Source organism: Fundulus heteroclitus, chromosome 4 (genome assembly GCF_011125445.2).
Source record: "Fundulus heteroclitus isolate FHET01 chromosome 4, MU-UCD_Fhet_4.1, whole genome shotgun sequence".
Classification (NCBI taxonomy): Eukaryota; Metazoa; Chordata; class Actinopteri; order Cyprinodontiformes; family Fundulidae; genus Fundulus; species Fundulus heteroclitus.
In genome coordinates, this window is record NC_046364.1 from 17,019,893 (window position 1) to 17,039,963 (window position 20,071).

A 20,071-nucleotide genomic window follows, 5' to 3' on the forward strand; every position below is an offset into this window, starting at 1 on the left:
TCTTTGACATTTCCCCCCCATCTTTACATACACATATTTCTTTAAATAATCAGTGCTGCAGCAGGGAGCAGTTTCTTCAAATGTCATCTGGGTGAATCTCCAATCTCTTGTTAAAACAACCCCTCTGGTGTTTTTCCTTAGAGGAGATGGTGCTGAGATTAAGAGACGGGTCTGCCAAAGGCACATTACTCAAGCTCTCCTTGACGTGTAAAAGGAAAACATGATATCTTGTGACAACCACTGGCAAAGCCTCCAACTCCTGCAGGCGTATGATTTATACTTTGAGACTGTTTAAGCGCTTGGAAAAAGGCCGTTGTCGGCCAATGAGAATGGGAACAAATGTTTCTTTTTTTAACGAGATTTGGGTTAATTCAGAGACGGTCTTGCCAACACCACCCCGGGACTAAATGTGTGACTAACAAATCAGGCTTTCTCCCTCAAGAACAATAATCCGAGTATTATGAAGTTCCTTACTGTGTCATTTTAACCACATATTGAGGAAGGCAACTCGGCAGCTTGGAAATTGGCCACTTCCACTCTTGCACAGTAAGTACTGGTGAGGGTAAAAATTGACCAAGAAAGTGGCCAAAGAGCAGGAAAATAAAATCATCTGTGAGCAGAAGGGGTAAAGCACTTGCTTTGCCCCTTCTGCTCTATTCTCGGGGATCTGTGCCCTACTGTTAATAGAAACCTCTCTCCTGTGATGGACTTTTAAACCCATTTGTTTGCTGCTCACTGGTCTGGTCGACAGCTACAGGCCTCCAGACAACGCTGACTCTAATTTCAAGGACAGTTCCTCGAGAAACTTCCCAGAGAGAGGCCATGGCTCGTCTGTAAAAATAATTTGATGAGTCACCGATAGGTGGTCGACAGTGAAGCACAGCTGGCGGCTGAGCGATACACTCATTCATTTTTTATTTCTTTTTTACAAGACTGAGCTACTTCAGATTCAGGAAGTAAAGATGTAGCTTTTTCTCTCTTAAACACTTGTTTTTTAATAATAAACTTAAGGATCCTTGGATTACAGACTGGTAAAAAATTTAAATCTGTAATCAATGTAATCAATATTTTAGTCTAGGTTTGACTTGTTCATATACTGCATAACTATCTTTTTATAAGGAGGTTCCAATGTTTACAACACTCAAAATTGCTTATTTTGTTTTCACAACCAGAACCAAGGTTTCATAGACCTCAAACTGTGTTTTGAAGAGTATATAGTTTGTCTATAACTGGTATAAAATTACCACATTTAAGTTGGACTACTAAATATTTTAGGTTCTGAATGGTCCTTCAGTTTAGCGCCAATTGGAAGCTCTGGAGCAGATTGTCTACCTTTGCATTGTTAGCAGCTAATTGTTAGCCAGTGGCTCTAACTGCTAACAAAAAATCCATAAACTCACACTATTAGTCAGTTTATTTAGAAAATGCTAAAATATACACAATATTTTGAGTTATTACACAAATGTGTGTTTGATACATAATTCTATATACTTTTGAGTCATAGTTTTGAAGTCTTCTCCATGTCTGTAGAAGGTCATAAAAATAAGGAAAAGCCATTGAATGACAAAAGTGAGTCCAAACCTTTGTCTGGTAGTGTAGCTTGTACTAAAACAGCAACTAGACAGCGGCGCACAAGATAGGCTTCACTCCCATCAGTTATGCTTTCACATCTCTCCTGTGCTGCCACGATAAAGCCATAGCTGAAGATGCTGCACTGATGGCTGCTGTATAAATAATCCATGAGACAAACATTTATCACAAACAGCTTATATTATTCATCTATTAGGGAGCATAAGAAGCTGTGGGGGCTGCTTTGGGAATAGCCTGCTGTGAACTGAAGGAACGGGATGTGTGTATTTGAGGATGTGTGTAAATGCTACACTGCCACTGGCATGGAACTGCAGTGTTTGGCTAAAGGGGCCCCCTCTGTGTTCCCTCTGCCCTGGAGCAGGAGCCAAGGCGTTCTGGGCTGTGTTTCAAGACCAATAAACTTCCCCTGCATCTCAGAGATGGCATTTGAAGGTATCAGCATGCTGAGCCTGGGAGGGGCCGCCCCCGTCGCCCTGCCGACACAACCCTGAGAGTTGCCACTGCCTCGTCTGCGCCGAGGGGATTTGTTTCAGTGCCGGGCCTTAAAATACCACTGCTCTGACCCCCCCACCCCAACCCCAACCCATCCAGGCAACCTCCTCCTAAACTCTATGCTTCACTTGCCTCCAGACTGACACCATGACAAAGACCCTCTCCAACGTTAGACTTCTTTTGTTCTCCTACACAGGTCGACGTCAATCTTGCTTGAAATCTTTTTTTTTTAAAAGATATGTGGGTTATTCTGTTCAAGCAGTGATGCATTTTGGCTTCTATTAAGTCATTGCCCAGATTTACATGCTTGTGTGCTCGAAGCTTCGAATTACACAGGACGAAACGATCCATTCATCCTCATCAAGCAAGAATGTTGTCAGCTCTGAGCAGAGGTCCAGCTGCTTTGATCGCTTTTTATTATGTGTTGCCTGCTTCCTCCTCGCCTGCTTCCTTCTCTGGCATTCAGTGAGTCGGGTGAGGCGCAGACAATTACTGGGAGCTTGTTGTTCATTTACTCCCACAAGGCCAAAAGGCGGAGGGTGATGAAACAGCTGTTGGTTGGCATGCTGAATGACACGCACGCACATGCACACACACACAGGGGCTAAAATGCCTGAACTCCTCACATATGAAAGACGGAGAACCTTCCTCCGCTGTGTCTTTGGGGTTTGGATCTATTGCAGGTTCTATGGGTAGATTTGCCTGAGTTGGTTCTCATTTATTGAAGGTACAGCAGCTGCATGGATCAATTTAATTTCAGAGCCAATCAGTGGACTTTTAGGGGCTAGTACCCTATCAAATGACGCAGAGGGAACACAGTACATATCTTTGTGTTATTAAATGCAGTGTGAAAAAAAGCAGTCTAATGCAAGTCGTCGAGAACAGCCTCACTACAGATACCAGGACATACTTAAAGAAGGACACAACACCAAAAACTGACAATTACTTTGTTAATGGTTTAAGATGGGGAAAACAAAGCCTCTCCTACAAGCACAAAAGCTAATTTATTTGCACAGTTTTTAAGCAAAATGCTTTACTGTCAAGCAAACAAAGGAGGCCTTTCCTGTTGAAGTGAAGTTAATAAACAAAGTTGCATAATGTCATTAAAAGGTTGAATGAAGAATGAGGCTTTGTATCATTTATCCGAGTAGAGGGATGAACCGTTGCTACTTTGATGGAAAACCCTCCAGTAGCATCAAACAAAACCAAAGGCCTTGGTTATAGAAAAATTTGTATCAAAGGGTTTTAAGTGTTTGTTTGTTTTTTTTGCTTTGTTTTTTGCTTTCTACCTCAACTCTACACAACATATTACAGATCCTTTCGTGTTATCTCCTTAACATCTCTTAAATTTGAGCCAGAATGGAAGTTATTTTAAACAAAGCCTTGATTCACTTTAGACAAACTACAGTCATGCACAACATGTAAAGACATAGAAAAGTATATATAAGCTTATATAGCAGGGGATGTTTTTAGAAAAAAAAATTGTAGACTAAAATTTAAATGAGCAGTACAGAAATGACAAAAGAAAATCAACACCTTATTGTTATTTAAAGGGACAGTGTGTAACTAATGTGGCTTTTAATTAGCAAAAATCAAGTAATGCTTTTCTAAATACATATTCTGCCAAAATCTAATAACCTCACATGAATGAATGTGTTCTCATAGCTTAGAATTAGTAGTTCAGAAATACATAGGTGCACCCACTGGGAAACTAGTTTTGATTACAGTAGCTGAACTGGGACAAACTTGTCAGCCTTACACGTTTTACTTGTCTGTCTTCTAGATGAAGATGTGCTGTTGGTGGAGGAGGAGTATAAAACAAGCAAAGACCACCATAGATCATTCTGTGTGCCACTTTCTATTGAAATGGAGGACCATCCATACTCTTTGCCCAGCGACAAAGGATAAAGTAACCAAGAAAAGAAGTAAAAACCAGGAGAAAATGAGACTATATTGGCGCAGCTATTATTACCAGGTGGAATGGAGGCAATTCGTGGGGAGAGCAATGATTCAAAACAGACGTAGAGGTTGCAGGCTTTTTGCTAGACAGATAAGCTGTTTTAACATAACAATGAAGTTTATCTTGGCGTTATGTTAGAAACAAGGCAGTGTAGGCAAGCAACTACTCTGTTCTCCCAGCAGAGACAGCTAATTTGCTTACAGGCAAGCTTTAACCTTGCCTGTAAGATGAATTCTCACGGTATTTGTGCTTTCACAAACACACGAGAATCCTTCTTGTACTCCAGCGGGTAAAAAGTTGGTTGAATAAAGGATTGACTTTGAATTCACCCTTTGTGTGTTCTGTATCTGAAAATAGGACATTAAGCAACAGCATCAAATGGCCAAGGCTGCACTTAAAACATATATTTTGAATTTGAATTTTGAATTTATCAATATCAATCAATATGATTTTTATTTTATCAATATGCTTTTTTTTTTATATCATCCAGCCCTATTGACAACTAATGATTTTAAGTGAATATTAAAAATTTATTCATGTCCACTGTGAGTAAATGTGGTTAATGTGACTCCAATATATAATATTCATTAGCAGGATGTTGCTTAAACTTATTTATTTTCAGGGATGATTTGTAATGTCTCCTAAGACTCAGCAGGGCGCTATGAGGATCAGAATCACAACCACTGAAAATATTGTTTATCCTAAAATCTTCAGAGAATAATGTATAATTTAAGGACCTTTAGTTTAGATTTCTGACTTTGTATGAGTATTTATCTTTACAATTAATGAAAAGCAGTAAACTAGTAATAAAGACAAACTGATGTGTATTGGTTTAGTACACAGACAAGAACCGGGTAGTTTATGGGAACGAAATGGCAGTGGAGCCATCAGTAACATGCTCCTACCATCATAAGTATGTCAGTACACACATGCATTATGTTTCTACCAGTTATTAGTCACTTTTTGTGTCTTTCTTTGATTTTAATGTGGCCAAGACAGATATTATGCAAACATTTGTATAAACATGGTGACTTGTAAATTATGTATTCCGCTAGAGACAGTGGCTGCTGAAAGACATTTCTAATTTCCACCCCTGACACTTAATCAGATAAATTACGGCGTTAAAGAACCAAATGTGTAGTACAATATGTGTACATGCATGCACATGCAATTTCAGTGCAACCTATTTGTTCCCGTCAGCTAATACCGGGCCATATTTTTTCCCTTTATGACCATAAATCCCCTGCAATAAATCGGCTGCTTTTGCTATTCGAGAACATATTTATAGAAGCTGATTGCACTACCCTTTTAAACCATAGCTCTTCATGGTGGGGGTAGCCAATACCATCAACGAACATTAAAAGTTGAAAAATCTGGAAAGTTATGCCACACGTAGCTCTTCCTATCAGCCCAATTTCAAAGCAAGTATAAAAACCCTGACAGAAATAAATTATGTCTGCTGGACAAGTCTTTTTTTACTCTTGGATAAAAAAAAAAGCATCTTCAAAGGGAGTGCACTTGTAATCTTACCCGAGTGGTCTCTAAAGCTCTGACAGCCATAACAACCTGTGTGCTACACCTGCAGAGTGCCCCCCCCCCTTTCTCCACCTCCCCACTTTAAAACCACTCTAAAGCACCCGCCATCGCCCTCCCCACTGAGCCAGACAGGACAGAATCAGAGGAAAACACAGCTTCACCAGACCAAACCGCTACCTCTTTCAGCCAAAATACCAGCTTGAGAGAGAGAGAGAGTGCAGGCGAAGGACAGGCTTGGTAGGGGGAAAAGGAAAGGGGGCAGGGCAAAAAGGGGGGGCTCAATCACTCTGTGGGAGGCAGAGAATGAGGGAGAACAGAACAGTACTGGTGTTGGCTCAGAGCCATGTTTGTGTCACTAACAGAAGTGGCCTTGTCTTCCCCCAACCCGGCCCCCCCACCCACCCCCAACGCCATGCACTCACTCTCTCGCAGTTTGCCTGGATACAGAGTCAAGGGGTGACCGGCTGGATGCTTGGTAACAGAAGAGAGGAGAAAAGGAGGGAATCAAACACAGCTCAGAGCTGGAGCAAAAATCAAAAAAAAAAAAAAAAAAAGGATAGAGGGGGAAAAAGCCACTCAACGGCAGGGTCTGTTGTGGGAATGTTGATGAGGCAGAGAGCTTTTTTCCCTGTTTGGTACCTCAAAGTGAACCAACAGACAGCACTGTGGATGTGTGGGCGATTTGTACTCAGCATGCCCGCAGAGCGGCTGAGCGAGAGCTGCTTTGAAGATTCGATGTTTGCATTATTTCACATGCACAACAGAGGAAGAAAAAAAAAAAAGGGCAGAGTTTCTCAGATCCAACAGAACCTGATAATGATACTGATACATCTTAAAATTAAATAAGCTCAATGTGGTTTCAATCAAAGGCTGGGAAACAGAGCGCCTAAGATTTCGCCTGGATTGCACCGCAGGAGATGAGCCAACTCTGTTCCCAAGTGGCAAGCTTGCAAAAAAAAAAATAAAAAATACAGCTTTGTTATGGAGGCATGATGTTTTTGAGCAGATATCTCTGTGCAACAAACTCCCGTCTGCACACTCCCAGGCAGGAAAAAAACAGACCAAGGCCACCTAAGAACTGGCTGCCAACTACTATTCTGCCTGGCAGTATAATGCAGTATGTGTGTTAAAGCGCAAATTGGTATCCGCACTATTTCCTCAGGCAATTTGGGTATATTGAATTACATTTCAGGAGGCAAAGTATGAATAGTAATGACAGGTAAAACTTAGAAAAGAAATTCTTTGATGTCTTGTGCGCACACACACAAGCAACAGTCACTATGTACACGTTGGCCAGAAGTTTACATACACCCAACATTGGCCTGAATATTTTTACTCCTTATTGATACATGTGAACCTGTTTTAAGAATAATCTATACATTTTCCATAGAGTTGAGCTATCGGTCCGTGTTATCCATTCCAAGGCAGTTCTGAACCGTGTTCAAGCTTTAACCATCTGATACAGACTTGGGTTAAATAAAAGAAGAGCAACCCAAGAATCCCTCACAACTCATGTCTGCCTTGAATTGGAACCTGGTGCAGAACGAGTTTCTCTGTCCAGTTTATCGTCAACATGAACTAAGAGCCTCTTGACCAAGATGGAAGTCCCTGCTCTGAAATTAACACCTTGAATCCTGAAGGAAACTTGCAGCAGCCCTCATGGACAGGCCTAACGCCTTGACCAAAGTAGACCGACTGAGGCGTCTAGCCACCGCGACACAAAGCATGTTTAGACAAGTCAGGGGTAAGGCTTTCACACCTACAAACACTGCACTGGTTAACTAGACAAAACTGGTAATGATTGCCTCAAAAGTCTTCTAGCTTCACCTCAGATCAACAATCAGGACTACTGACACTTGGATACAATTGGATAAACCAGCAGGACAATGATACCAAACACACAATATATAATAATTACAATCTTCATTGGTCAATTGGAAATAAATTCCAAAGAAATGTGTCCACTGCATCTAACTTATCCTTTAGGGACCAGCGGGTGGCACCCGGACAGCATTGTGGGCATAACGGTCTTGCTAAGGGACCTGGAGGGCCAGTCTGTGGGATTCAAACCTGGGAACTTGGGCCCTTTCCAGTGTGCCAGCATCTTGCTAGACCCCCACTCCCTGAACACAGCAGGCTAGCATTAAACTTCTGGTATTCGCTTCCCAAAGTCCTGATCTCAACCCTATTGAACATTTAGAGACTACCTGACCCGGTCAATCCCAGGAAACCAACCAACGAATAAGAAGAGCAGTCAGTATTGTGCCAGCAGCTTATTGATGACAAGGTGCATCTTGCTAAGGAACATTTACCCACATATTAGGGGATGTATGTGTATATTTGACAGAGTAGATTAGAGAAAATCGACAAGAAACACAAACTTGTGCACCCAACTATTGTTTCAACAACCCAACAAATCCATAATCAATACTGACACAAATAATTGCTAAAATGCACAATTAAAAGCCCAAAAGGAAACCATGCTGTTATGAGAGTGTGCAGAAAACAAACAATTACATTTTACTACATTTCCTCTTGTGCAAACCAAAAAGCAGAACTACTGTGTGTCAAACCGCTTCCCTTACCGTCTTCAGTTTCTTGCCACACGATGCCTTCGAGGTTGACGCTGGTGCCGGGCTCGCACGGCCCCAGGCACTCGGGCTCCGTCGCCAGGGCCACGTCGGACGTGTTCACCGCCACCGAGCGCGTGCGCACCATTATCTGCTCGCACGGCGAGGCGATCTCGCTGTTGCCCACCGCGGCCAGGAGGTGGAGGGGGGGAGGCGCTGGCGTGGAGACAGGAGATTCCATCTGCGAAGAAGGACGAGGAGGTTTTGAGAGAGGAAACGGGAGCCCATGACACACTTCAGAGCCACTTTCTAATCACACGCAGAGCTGACGCCGAGATTCAGCGCGCGGGGAAAGAAAGGGAAGTGGACACAGAGATATTCTGCTATTTCGGTGGCTGTCGAGAAAGGGCGACGCAGCCGTAAGTGGTGCAGTGTACCGCTGTGCCTTTCCTCAACCTTTCTCCTCAACCTCAGAGGTGATTAGCAGTCAGGGAATGAAGCGGAGGAATGTGAACCGCCTTAACTGCCTCTGTGGAAGGACAGAATTAGAAATGCAGGGTCGAGCAAACACCCCCCAGCCCCTCCAGCTTTCCTCCCTCGCACACAGCAGAGCCGGATCCATGACACCGAATCATCTCACAGACTGATCGCTCATTAATTCTCTCTATTAAAAAGCTAGTTGCGGTAAGGGAGTAGGCCGCTGAGGGTCAGTAATTGATTTCACCTGTTCTGACACGCCGTGACAGCAATGAGACGACGGCGGGGTCCGCGTGGGAACGGGAAGTGAAAAGGACAGCGAGGCAGGGAGGGCAACCCAAAGTGGAGGCAGAAAAACCTGGGTGGACAAAACTAAAAAGAACTGGTGATGATTTATTATTTTTTTGGCTAAAGGGCCTCTGTGAATTCGCCCGTAGCTCTCGTTCTCCAAGGCAGTCGATACTAAAGCGCTCCGAATAATTAGCAGTGAACTGCAGGAGGAATGCCAGGCTGCAGCCAGCATTTATTAATTGGGCACAAACCACTCAGTGCTCTGGAATATGCTGCCAACGCTGAATCCAATTACGCTTAGATGACAAAACAACAACTGACACAGTAGATTATCAGCCCGCAAAGCCTCTAAATAATTGTTTGCAGAGCACTTAGCGATCCAGAACCTAAAGACAGTCGCTCCTGACTGTGACGCCTGATGCGTTGAGACAAGTCGGCGAGTCGACCACTTTGATCCAGAACCAAACAGATGAGCTGCTGATTTCAATTGTCTCCGCTCAGGGAGCTTTGCTGGAGCTTTACGAAGCTTTACAAGACGAACAAGCACCGACTGTAACTCTACGGTTCTCCGATGTCGCTGATCAAACTTGGCCTGATTAATCTCATCTCGGCTAGGAAAGACGAAAAACTAATTACCGTACTGAGTTTTTTTTTTGCTTCATTCAGGATGATTGTAATCTTTCAGGACTAAGTGTCATAGATGGAGAAGATTATAGCTCCCCCCCCCACCCCCCATTTAGGATATAGTTAATTATAAAGCGAAATATTCTGTGTGGGCTGCATCAGTCACACAAAGTCTGTGACAACCAGAGTACTTTGAAAACCAAACGTTCATCCTTGATTAAATGTGATATTAGCTCCCATAAGCTTTGTGCTTCATGGCTTTCTGATGTCGGCGTGGATGGCTCACTTTAACAAACCAACGTCAATAATTCGGTTCTGATGGGTAAGATGCTGCGCTCGGTGGATGAGATGGAACGGGTAAATCACATCGAGTTGTTGCCATCCAATGGTTGGCTGGTCGAAATTATCAATAGTCACAGTAAAAAGATGTGCAAAACAGAAAGGAAATGGAGGTAAATAAAGGAGGCTGGTTAAATAAGCCTATGGTTTTATCTGCCCTATTAACACAAAGCTAACCATGTTTGTTGTGTTGTAACTAATTACACTTTTTGCTCTTAACCAAAAATAGAGACCTCTGTGATTTGGAAATTCTATTTTTTAAAATTGCGATTATATTGAAAATGTGATTAATTGTGCAGCCCTATCGCATATCTTAGCATCTCTATTGATTTTGAAATTTCTGACAACCTTTTTTTGAGACAACCCTTAATTTTACTTATAATGGTATAAAATGAAAACAAAAAATAGCAACATGGGGGAGACATTAAGAACACAGACAAAAAAGCCGTGCAATTATTTTTCTTGGTTTAAATTTATAACTGTAAAAGTATGAATCAGCCCAATTATTTTTCTATTTGTACTCTTTTTTTTTCCTCCTTTTTCTTTGTTCCATTAATGTGCATTTGAATTTCACTGCATTATCTTCCATTGTTAAATTAGAAACCGTCTGGATGGGCTTTAATATGCTAAGCTGGTGATATAAATCAGTGATAAAGTCCTTTCATTTGGAGTGTTAGAACTCCCCTGAGAAAGCCGGCACACTCAAAAGGACCATTCAAAGAAGTGCGATTGAACAGAAAGCGGACATAAATGAAAGCAGGTAACGCTGCTGTATTTACATGCTGAATCGACGCTCGAGTGAGTGAAAGGATTTTCCCCCTCAGGGTTGTAGTACACACACAAACAAGCAAAGAGCTTGACGTTTTGCTGGAGGTTCTTTGGAAAAAACCACAAGCAACCCAACTACAGAGCTTGTAAGATTATAAGGCTTCGCCCAACGCCAGGCCTTTGCCAAATTCCAAGATTTCTTCCCCTCCTTGCAATACTTGATAGACGGATTTTGAAAACCACAATGCCCGACTGTCACGCAATCTTTTTTTCCCAAACTGAATCCCCGTGCCAACCCACCCCCTGAGAAAGCCACACTGGGGAAAAAAAATAATGCTTACCACACTGGGGCTGGAGCTGTGTGTAACCAGGGCTCAGACTGAGGGGGAATTCACACAATAACCCAAACAGCGGCGAACGTACTGCGCTTTAAACTGGGCACGGTAGTCTCAACTTCAACTTTTTATTAGACTATGCAACTAAGTGTCTCAATCAGTCATCTGTAGTTGTACTCATATGGCTTTGAAGGAAGCAGAAAAGGCTGTTTATTGTAGTAACGGCCAATTCTTTCTATTTTACAGTCCTTTTCCAATCACAGAAATGCAAATGTGGGGACTGATGTAAAGTCTCCTGTCTGGCTCGCTCTTGAAACAATAAAAACATGCTCTGCTCTGGATTAGAGATGCAAATGTTTTAAACCATCTTTGAGACAAACACCCACGAACCGCAGTTAAATGAAGACGGGGATAGATGAAAAACACGAGAGAGCAATGTCCGAGGAGCAAAGGGTTTGACCTTTACTGCTCGGAGTTGCACAGATCATGAGGCGGCAATAAAATGATGCTGAAAACATTTGTTTAGTCATCATTAGTACACATATATTCCAAGGACATCTCAGCATAGAGAGTTAGTTTTGCTGATTAATCACCAGCACTTCTCATCTCTTTAAATAGGCAGCACCCCATGTGACTTTCAACAGCGGAAAATACATCAGGAAAAAAAAAAATAAAGAAAAGAAAACAAGTCTTAAGGAGAGCTCCAAGAAACTGTGAGACATAACAGACTTTGATTTTTTCCAGTGTAATCCCATCATGTGTAGCATGGATCCCGTTTTTTTAAAATAGCTGTGAGTCACTCTAAGCAACTGAGCAAGGCCTGAAATCTTTTTCACACACAGACCTCCCGTTCAACACGGACGCATAATAAATGTTCTGGTCATGGTTTACGCGCTCGCACTAAGCAGCCGCAACTCACAGAAAGGCCCATCTTCAGATGTGGTTCTACGCCCAGCAGTCATATTTCCCCTGCTGTTTTCTTTGCATTAGCATCTGCGATAAAATAAATGCCAAAAGTCGCTTTTTCTTCTCCAATTCATTCCAGATTTTCCCTCTCGGTTGGCCTCTCAGCTGTTTCCCTTACATTAAATCATGCAGACTGACTGCAAACCTTTTTACCATTTGCCGTAAACCAAGTGTTGCTACGGTATTTCATATCAAAGGAAAAAGGTGGCGGTGGACAGCTTGTGTACTTATGGTTATACCTACAGCACAAGTGGGCCAGACGTAAATAATTTACTACAACACCACAAATATCCCAACACAGGGATAGTGTAGGGTGGGCTTCAAGGCCAGAGCATACGCATGGCTTAATCCGTCTGTTAGTGAAATGATGATTGGTTTGAAATCACCTATCGCAGCTAACCTTTTTTCTAGCAACTTCTACATAAAAAATATATAAAAACGACATTCATGCAAGAATACCCCAATCATTATTTTCTGCCCATCAGTTATTTAACACAATAAAAAGCAGTCGTCCGACGCTACACTTTAATATCAGTGTGTTTGCAGTCATTTACCTTAACATGTTCCATTAGTATGACCTGGTCTGTATTAGTACTGTGACTGTGTAGCAATCGCTCACCCATGACATCCTGGATAATCTGACGTCCATTTTTCCTGACTGCGACATATGCCCCCCCCCCCGGTTTAAAATGCTGCTCTGAGAAAATTACCTCGGATAAGAAGCTGCTAAAATGTTCACCTGAAACAGACACAGTGTCGTCTTTTGTTTCGAAAGATTTATCCGGACTGTTTTCTACAAGTGGCTGGCGTCTTTGCTCATGCTGGTGATATCTGGAGCGCTTGAAGTTGGTGACCAGCTAATGCTAGCATCTTTTGACGCCACTCGCTGAAGATCTGTTTGGTGAAATATGTAAGCGTTGTTCCAGAAAACTGTGTGTAGTTAGCTGGAAATCACAGAAAAACTTGCTCCACAGCCTTATAAACTTAGCATGTTGCTTTGAACGTCATAAAATTTAACGATCGGTGTTTCGACAGCTCTCTGAGCAGCTCTTCTACGTCCCTTGAGAAAGCCGAGCTGTGGGATCGTCAGTTTGAGAAAATAAAGTCTAGAATACATTTTTTAGCAGCTGTGCCCAAAAATACTCGTTGATTTCTTAAAAACTGGCTGTGCAAAACGTCGCGACACGTAGGGGTGGACAATAATTCAATATATCAATAGAACTTTATTCAAACAAAGGTGATATGACATTTCCAATATTTCAATATACATTGCAGTCTTCGATTACATCATTTGTCACTCACCGACATTCCGGGTTTTATGTATATTTCTGCGTTTTATTTTATTTTTTTAAAGCAAATATCTCTAAAAAGTTATATTGGAGGAGTTTTATAAACATGGCAAAATAACTGTCATAAGTTTATACAGGCATCTGTTATGGGCATTCTTGGTAGTCTTTCTGAGGCTTTTATTTTGTTTACTGTAATCATGTTACATCGACCGAAATTAAGAAAATATTGTGATATGAGTTTTGGCCGTATCGTCCAGCTCTAGTGACGCGTCACGCTGGAGGTGCGGCTAATGAGACCAACTGGTGTCGGGGGAAAAATTAACTCAGATGTCCGGGACCAATGACTTTATGGAAAGCTTTGATCGGAAACCCCAGTCAATCGAAATTTGTTAGATGTTTAACAAAAACGGAATGCTCCTGAGCTACATTTTATGTGAAATATATATTTTATTTCACTATTTATCCACCTTCCCCAACGTGTGGATGCCCGAGGATGTGCAAGTTTTAACAGAAAATAACTTAAGTACTAAACATCTACGCTTTTGCAGGTAAAATTAGGTCCACTGTTTGCACAAACTGAAGCCTTTTGAAACTGAAATAACCTAAATGAAATGAAATCCTGTAACTATTTGACAATCAAATCATAACAAAAAGTATTCTAAACAATAGAATACTGCTATTTGACTTTTACAACGAGACATTCTTGCTTATTATTTTGTATCACACAAAGTGTTGATATATCAAACTGTAATACAGAGTCTTTGCTGCTCTCTTCCACTATCACCACTTCCATTTAAACAATCCACTACGACCCCTTAATAATCCCAGGGTAATCTGAAAGTCCAACCTCCAGACCAGGACTCAAGAGTGGACCGGGAAAATTAAAATCCCTTTGGTAAAGCTAAATCCAAACACAATAAAACCAGGCTTTCAACATCTCGGGTTAATGGGTGGAAGTCCCTGCAATAGTTTAAGTCACTAAAAAAAAGAAAAAAAAAAGAATTGTAGCTATTAAGGCTTAAGACGAGAGGAGACACTGTTCTTACACTTCTTCCTGGATCAGATTACTGCCGCTCTCAACTTTAAATAGACAAGTTACAGAATTCTGGCTGCAAACAACTTTGTTGAAATCTCTCACAAGTTTTTACAATCAGCTGAACTTGAATTCTAACCAATCAAGAAAACTCAGTATTACTAGCATACAAAATCTAGTGCATTTAAATAAAAACATTACCAAAAAAAGACAGAAAATGGACCAGTTTTTAGACATTGCACACTTCCTGTCCCTCGCTCTCTTTGAAGCTGACACTAATCACAGACGGAGAGAGAAAACACAAACGGGAACACCTGACATCTATTGTAGACCACCAGCTGGGAAAGGTTCTCAGTTTCTAGGCAACTCCTCTCGGTTTCAGCTGCTAATGTGATTTCGAGAAAGCATAAATAATACAGAGAGGAAACTAAACTGCGATGAAATCAGTCACCCCTGACCCTACAGTCTCACTAGACACGTAATGTGCCAGAAAGGGTCTAAACAATTTAAACAGCTAGAGACTCAGCTAGTTGCCGTTTGACACATATAGAGGACATTTTAAATAAAACATCTATGTGCTCAGCGACAACACGCTTTACACAGCTTGCAGATTGTAAATTACGATGCACCTTGAACTGAATCATCATGAAGAGTTGCTTCATATACAAGCAAGCACAGCTCTGAGCCCTAGTTGTGAAATACAGCGCAGCTGTTAGAAAACCCAAAATATTTTTGGCATGCAGGTACATTTTTATGTAAGACATGCATTTCACAACAGCGTATTATAGCAACGCGCTGTGAATAGTCCCTTTTGCAGCGAGTACACTCAGAACAAAAGCATTTGTCTTGTATAAAAAGCACAAGAGGGTCTATGTGGATAGAGCTCCTGATGAAAGGACAGCCTGCAACAGTCAGGGAAATAGTGCAACAGCTACCAGCGACATAATGGGAAGTAAAAGTGATCTAAAAAGGCAGAAGGCGCCAGGGACCGCAGGGCAGAGAACCGAGCCAAGATAAGTGGAGCTTACCACTTTGTTCACTTATAAAGCAGCGGCCTAATTTACCAAGTGAAGTCACAGAGTATAGACTCTGTTCTTTTTATGATATGATCACAGTGGGATTTAAAACTAAGCCTGCATTGGTTTAAAAAAAAAAAATCACTTTTATTGTCAAGCATTTTAAGAGTTTATATTATTACCACAAGCAACAAAAATGGCGTCTAAATAAAGACGTTTGTAAACAAGGACTATTCAAAACAAGAACTTTTAATGTTTCTATTAATCAAAATATTATTCAAGAGAACAGCTTTTAGTTGATTTGGACATCAATCCTTGTTGAACATAAAGTGCAGCCAACAAGCAAGTCTATGTATTAAACTGACTGACCTGTACTTAATGCTTTGTATGATTATATAAACTCTAAAACAAGTAATAAAATTAGATTATCTCACTGCTGCAACTGTCTTCCCTTCCATGTGGAGGCAAACCCACTTTAAACATTTTACCAACACCTAATGGACGTGTCTAATTCCCTGATTGTTACATAGCCAAAAATTGCAGACTGCGATTTGGAAATTGCGTTTTTTTAAATTGCGATTATATTGAAAATGCGATTAATTGTTCAGCCCTAATCCGATGTCAGAGTCAGGCCGCTGATCCAGCCACCAAACCCGGGTGTTAAAGGAGGTCACAGTTCAACTGATCTTACTATAAATGTTTAAGCCCATAAAACAGCTTTTGGTCATCACTAAACACAGGAGCATTTCACAAAAATGAGTATTTAAACTAATATTTCAATTGGTGAATTTTCACATTTGCCAGAGTCCAGTTTAAACATATGGTCGAAGGCCGTTACAGAAGCCTGAGTTTACTGAGGAGATGTAGCGGCTTTTCAGAACATTTCACCACAATGTACTACCCAATAACACCAGCAGTCCATTTTAAACTACTGCTCCTTTCTGCCCATTATACTACGCATTCTGTATGTAGATTTACAATCTCTGTAGGATAATGTTGATATAGATATGAAGGCGTGGTTCTGAGGCGCATTATGTAATTATCAGTCTTGTAAATATTAACACAACTGAAGTTATGAGCACAAATTGGATAGTTATGCACTGATTTAGACCGATATCGATATACAAAATTAATATTGCTGTTATGTTCAATAACTGATATGTATATGCATGTACAAATATACACACAAACATTTACATTTCTGGGATGATCTAATTTTGGGAAGTTTTGTACCGACTGAAAACTATGCTAACTGAATTTTTTTAACGTGGGTTATAGTCTAGACTCTGGACGTACACGCTGCTTTTCCTATGTCGTCTTTCGAGACCGTGAAAAATGACCACACTGCTGACATCGCATCATATAAAAACCCCACAATCCTGGCTGTGATGTATTGTCACTGTCACATGACCAAAAACAAACAAACAACAAATGACCAACCCCATCCCTCTCCCTCCTGAAACACAGGCACAAAGGCCAACTAGATGGAAATAAACGTTGGCTGTGAAATTCGGCCCAGTTTTACTTATTGGACCGATGTTGATATGCTGAGAGATGACCAACGTTTGCCGATGGCGATATATTGTGCATCCCTAACACTGGAGCAGTATAGTAGATGACGCCTTTGTGATTTTCTCATAACTGCTCAGACCACCGCAACAAAGACAATACATGTTTAAGTAAAGATGTTCTGGACTGGTAAATATTGGTTTCGACATCTTTGAATTTAGATATTACAATCCTGGATCAGAGCATCTCTAGCTTGTAGGACTCCTTAATCTGATCATTAAACAATACACATAATTACACTTCATTTGGAAACAGAGAAACTAATACCGCAGTGGTCCAAATGCTTTTTTATATACATTAAGTCAACCTCATGCTCATGTACACATTCAGCACCATGTATCCACAGAAAAAAACTCAAGGCAAGGTGCGTTTTCTATGGCAATAGATCTAACAAGAATCAAAATTTGATTCAAATAAGGATAAGTCATTCTCATCATGGTACTAGAAAAAAAAAAGAAAAAGACAGTCTCAGCTTTAGAGAAAATGTAACGCGTATATTATATTACACCCCGGTAAAATATTTCACACCTACTTTCAAGTCAATTCAGTTTCGCAACAAATGTCAGCTGAAGGCATTTTATAAACAACAAAAATCCAGTTTATATACAGAGATATGTTGTCAACCCATATAGAAATATTCAAGTTGTTTTCAATTAATTCCTAGTGGTAAAACAAAGGAGTCAATTTTAGTACATTAAAATTGTTAAAGCGTGCTGTATCTTGGGAAACCCTGTTGAATGCATCCGTTCACGGGCTTGCAGCATTCGCTCCTAATGAACAAGCATGTAGCAACACATGTATTAAGTTTGGCAGTAGCCATTTTGAACTCTTCAATTATTTAAAACGCTGCAGCTCACAACCTGTCAACAAGACAGAGACCTCAGATTACAGTAAAAATAGGAAAGTAAGGTAGTCTGCAGAGTAAACTGTATCAATCCAAATTCCCTTGTCAATTGAACAACTAGTACAAGCTTACTAACACTATTATAATATAATGTAATAGTATTTATGACGTCCTCAGGGCATGCTCTGAGCTCCAGTCAAAGTTGAAAAGGAATTCTTCAGAGTAGACAGCATGGCTGAAGTACCCATGAAAAAGTGTGACCTATGTGAGATTGTTAGCGGGTAGACTGCATGGCGTACTGCCTAACATTCAGCAGGTGGAGTGGTACACTTTCCTCATGTCTTGGTTCAGTTTGACCTTGTCAACCTAATTCCTTCCTCTCTTTTCTGGCTCAGCTGGCTGCTCTGAGACTGGGCCGGGTATTGTTTGTTCGCTGGCTCTGTGGGGGTTGGGTGGAAAGTGCACAAGGGTGGGCTGTTTGCTATCATGAGCAGTGAAAGCGCTGTGCAGGGAAGCAAAGCAGTCTGGACATCCCTTTTTGTTTATAGCAACAAAGGAAATATGTGGGGCAGCATGAATTTAGTTTAGAAGGCATTGTGTGGGTACCTGACAAGTGACCAGAACCATCAAAAGTGATGTCAGTATTTTAAATTATGGAGCATCATGCTGGCGGCCCAGTTATTCATGCTGACTGAACTACGCCTACTGAGACAATAGCTATGCTTACATTTGCAAAATTCCTTGATCGGACTGAAATGTGTTCGGATTGAAAAGGAAAAGAATTATCTCCATACATTGTTTATATAGGCAAAAGAAAATCAATTAATACGATCATTATGTACATTTACACGCAGCAGGCATAGGACACACACTGTCTGAATGACAGATTAACAATTGGCATAAACCACCAGTCTCATTTGAAATAAAATTTCATTCCGGTTGAGCGTATCACAATATTCCCATTTCCGTGTTTATATGACACATTTTTATTGCAATCGGCCATTTATTCAGATTACTTGCGTCCAATGTAAACATAGCTATTGTTTAGTTTCAAGCAACCAAATCAACCTTGGGTGTATCTTAGCTAGTAATAAGAGTCTTAGCTTGACGCCTGAACGCACCATTCTAAGCACTACAAATAAAACCCATGTGGACATACTAAACAACTGAAAGTAAGAGAAAACACGGAGATTTAAGAAGTTGTTTGGCAGGAAACGTCATTTCTATAACGTTTTTTGGGTTTTGAGAGGCAAAGCAAGTTTATTTATAAAGCACAAGCACTTTTCAGTAACAACAATTGAAAGTACTGAGAGAGCACAACTTTCAGGGGATAACAGGAAGGTCAACCTGAGCAGAGCAAAGTCTCTTTCAACTGAGCTTGCAATCTCTGTCTTTCAAGCTGAATTTGGCAATGTTAGCAGTAGTTAAGGTGATGAAATACAGAATACACACACAAAGTTATTTTGTACTGCTAGCTGTGAAAATCACACCAATTGCTAGTATGAGATGCTTAAGCCAGTTTAAAACGTTAACTCCAAATCAGTGTTTGAAAACAAACGGTGCTTTATACACACACACACTATATATAATGTTAGAACTTGTGTTTTTTTCCCCAACTTGGTAAGAAATCCTCAAAATAAAGAAAAGAGCTATCACTATCCCTCACAATCAGTTATTGAAGCAGTTGCTGCAGCCACTATGTTCTCAGCTAGTTCAACCCTATACTATCTAAACGTGGATTTGGGATTCTATCCACTTGTCACATTCCTCACCATGACTATATACAACAACAGTATCTATTACAACGATACACCCCATCCTTGTCAAGGTCACCCACTTGCCTCCGACAGGGAGAGAAGCTGCTCTGGGAGCAGAAATCCAGATAAGCTAAGCTGAGCCCACGAGGATTTCTCTTTCGCCAGCCCACTCCACAGCCATAAATCTTATCTCATGGTAAAGGGAAACCTGACAGCAAACTGAAAGGCTGTCATCAACAACTCAGCCACCTAAATTCCCACCCAAATACCCATGAATCAGAGCTTTTACGAGTGCAAAGGCTTTGTGAAAATACAGCCAAGGAAAGCAGGAATAAAGTAAACCCACATGGTTTACTTTATTCTTGACACAGCCGTGAGCAAAAAGACGGTTTTACCTTTCAACTTATTGTCTGCTTTGAAAAGCCAAAGGCAGTTTAAAATCAAGCAGGGTAACAACACTTGAACCCAGACACACTATCCTGAAATCTTATCAGCTAAGCAACCAAGGACATTTTCCAAGTCCTACATAACATACAAAGAAAACAAGTTGCTATTCAGGCTGAGATTTCCCCAGAGTTCCCAACCTCAAACTATTTATAGATGTTCTGTTAATCT

General features: G+C 40.9%; 1 protein-coding gene across 1 annotated transcript in view; it reads right to left on the reverse strand.

Moving 5' to 3' along the window:
- LOC105916377 (zinc finger protein 609) overlaps positions 1-20,071 on the reverse strand; it is a 104,009-nt gene that overhangs the window by 23,611 nt on the left and 60,327 nt on the right. Inside the window, exon 3 of the mRNA XM_021309631.2 lies at positions 8,164-8,389. Within this exon, the coding sequence (XP_021165306.2) occupies positions 8,164-8,389 (226 nt within the window). The remainder of the gene's footprint in view (positions 1-8,163; positions 8,390-20,071) is intronic.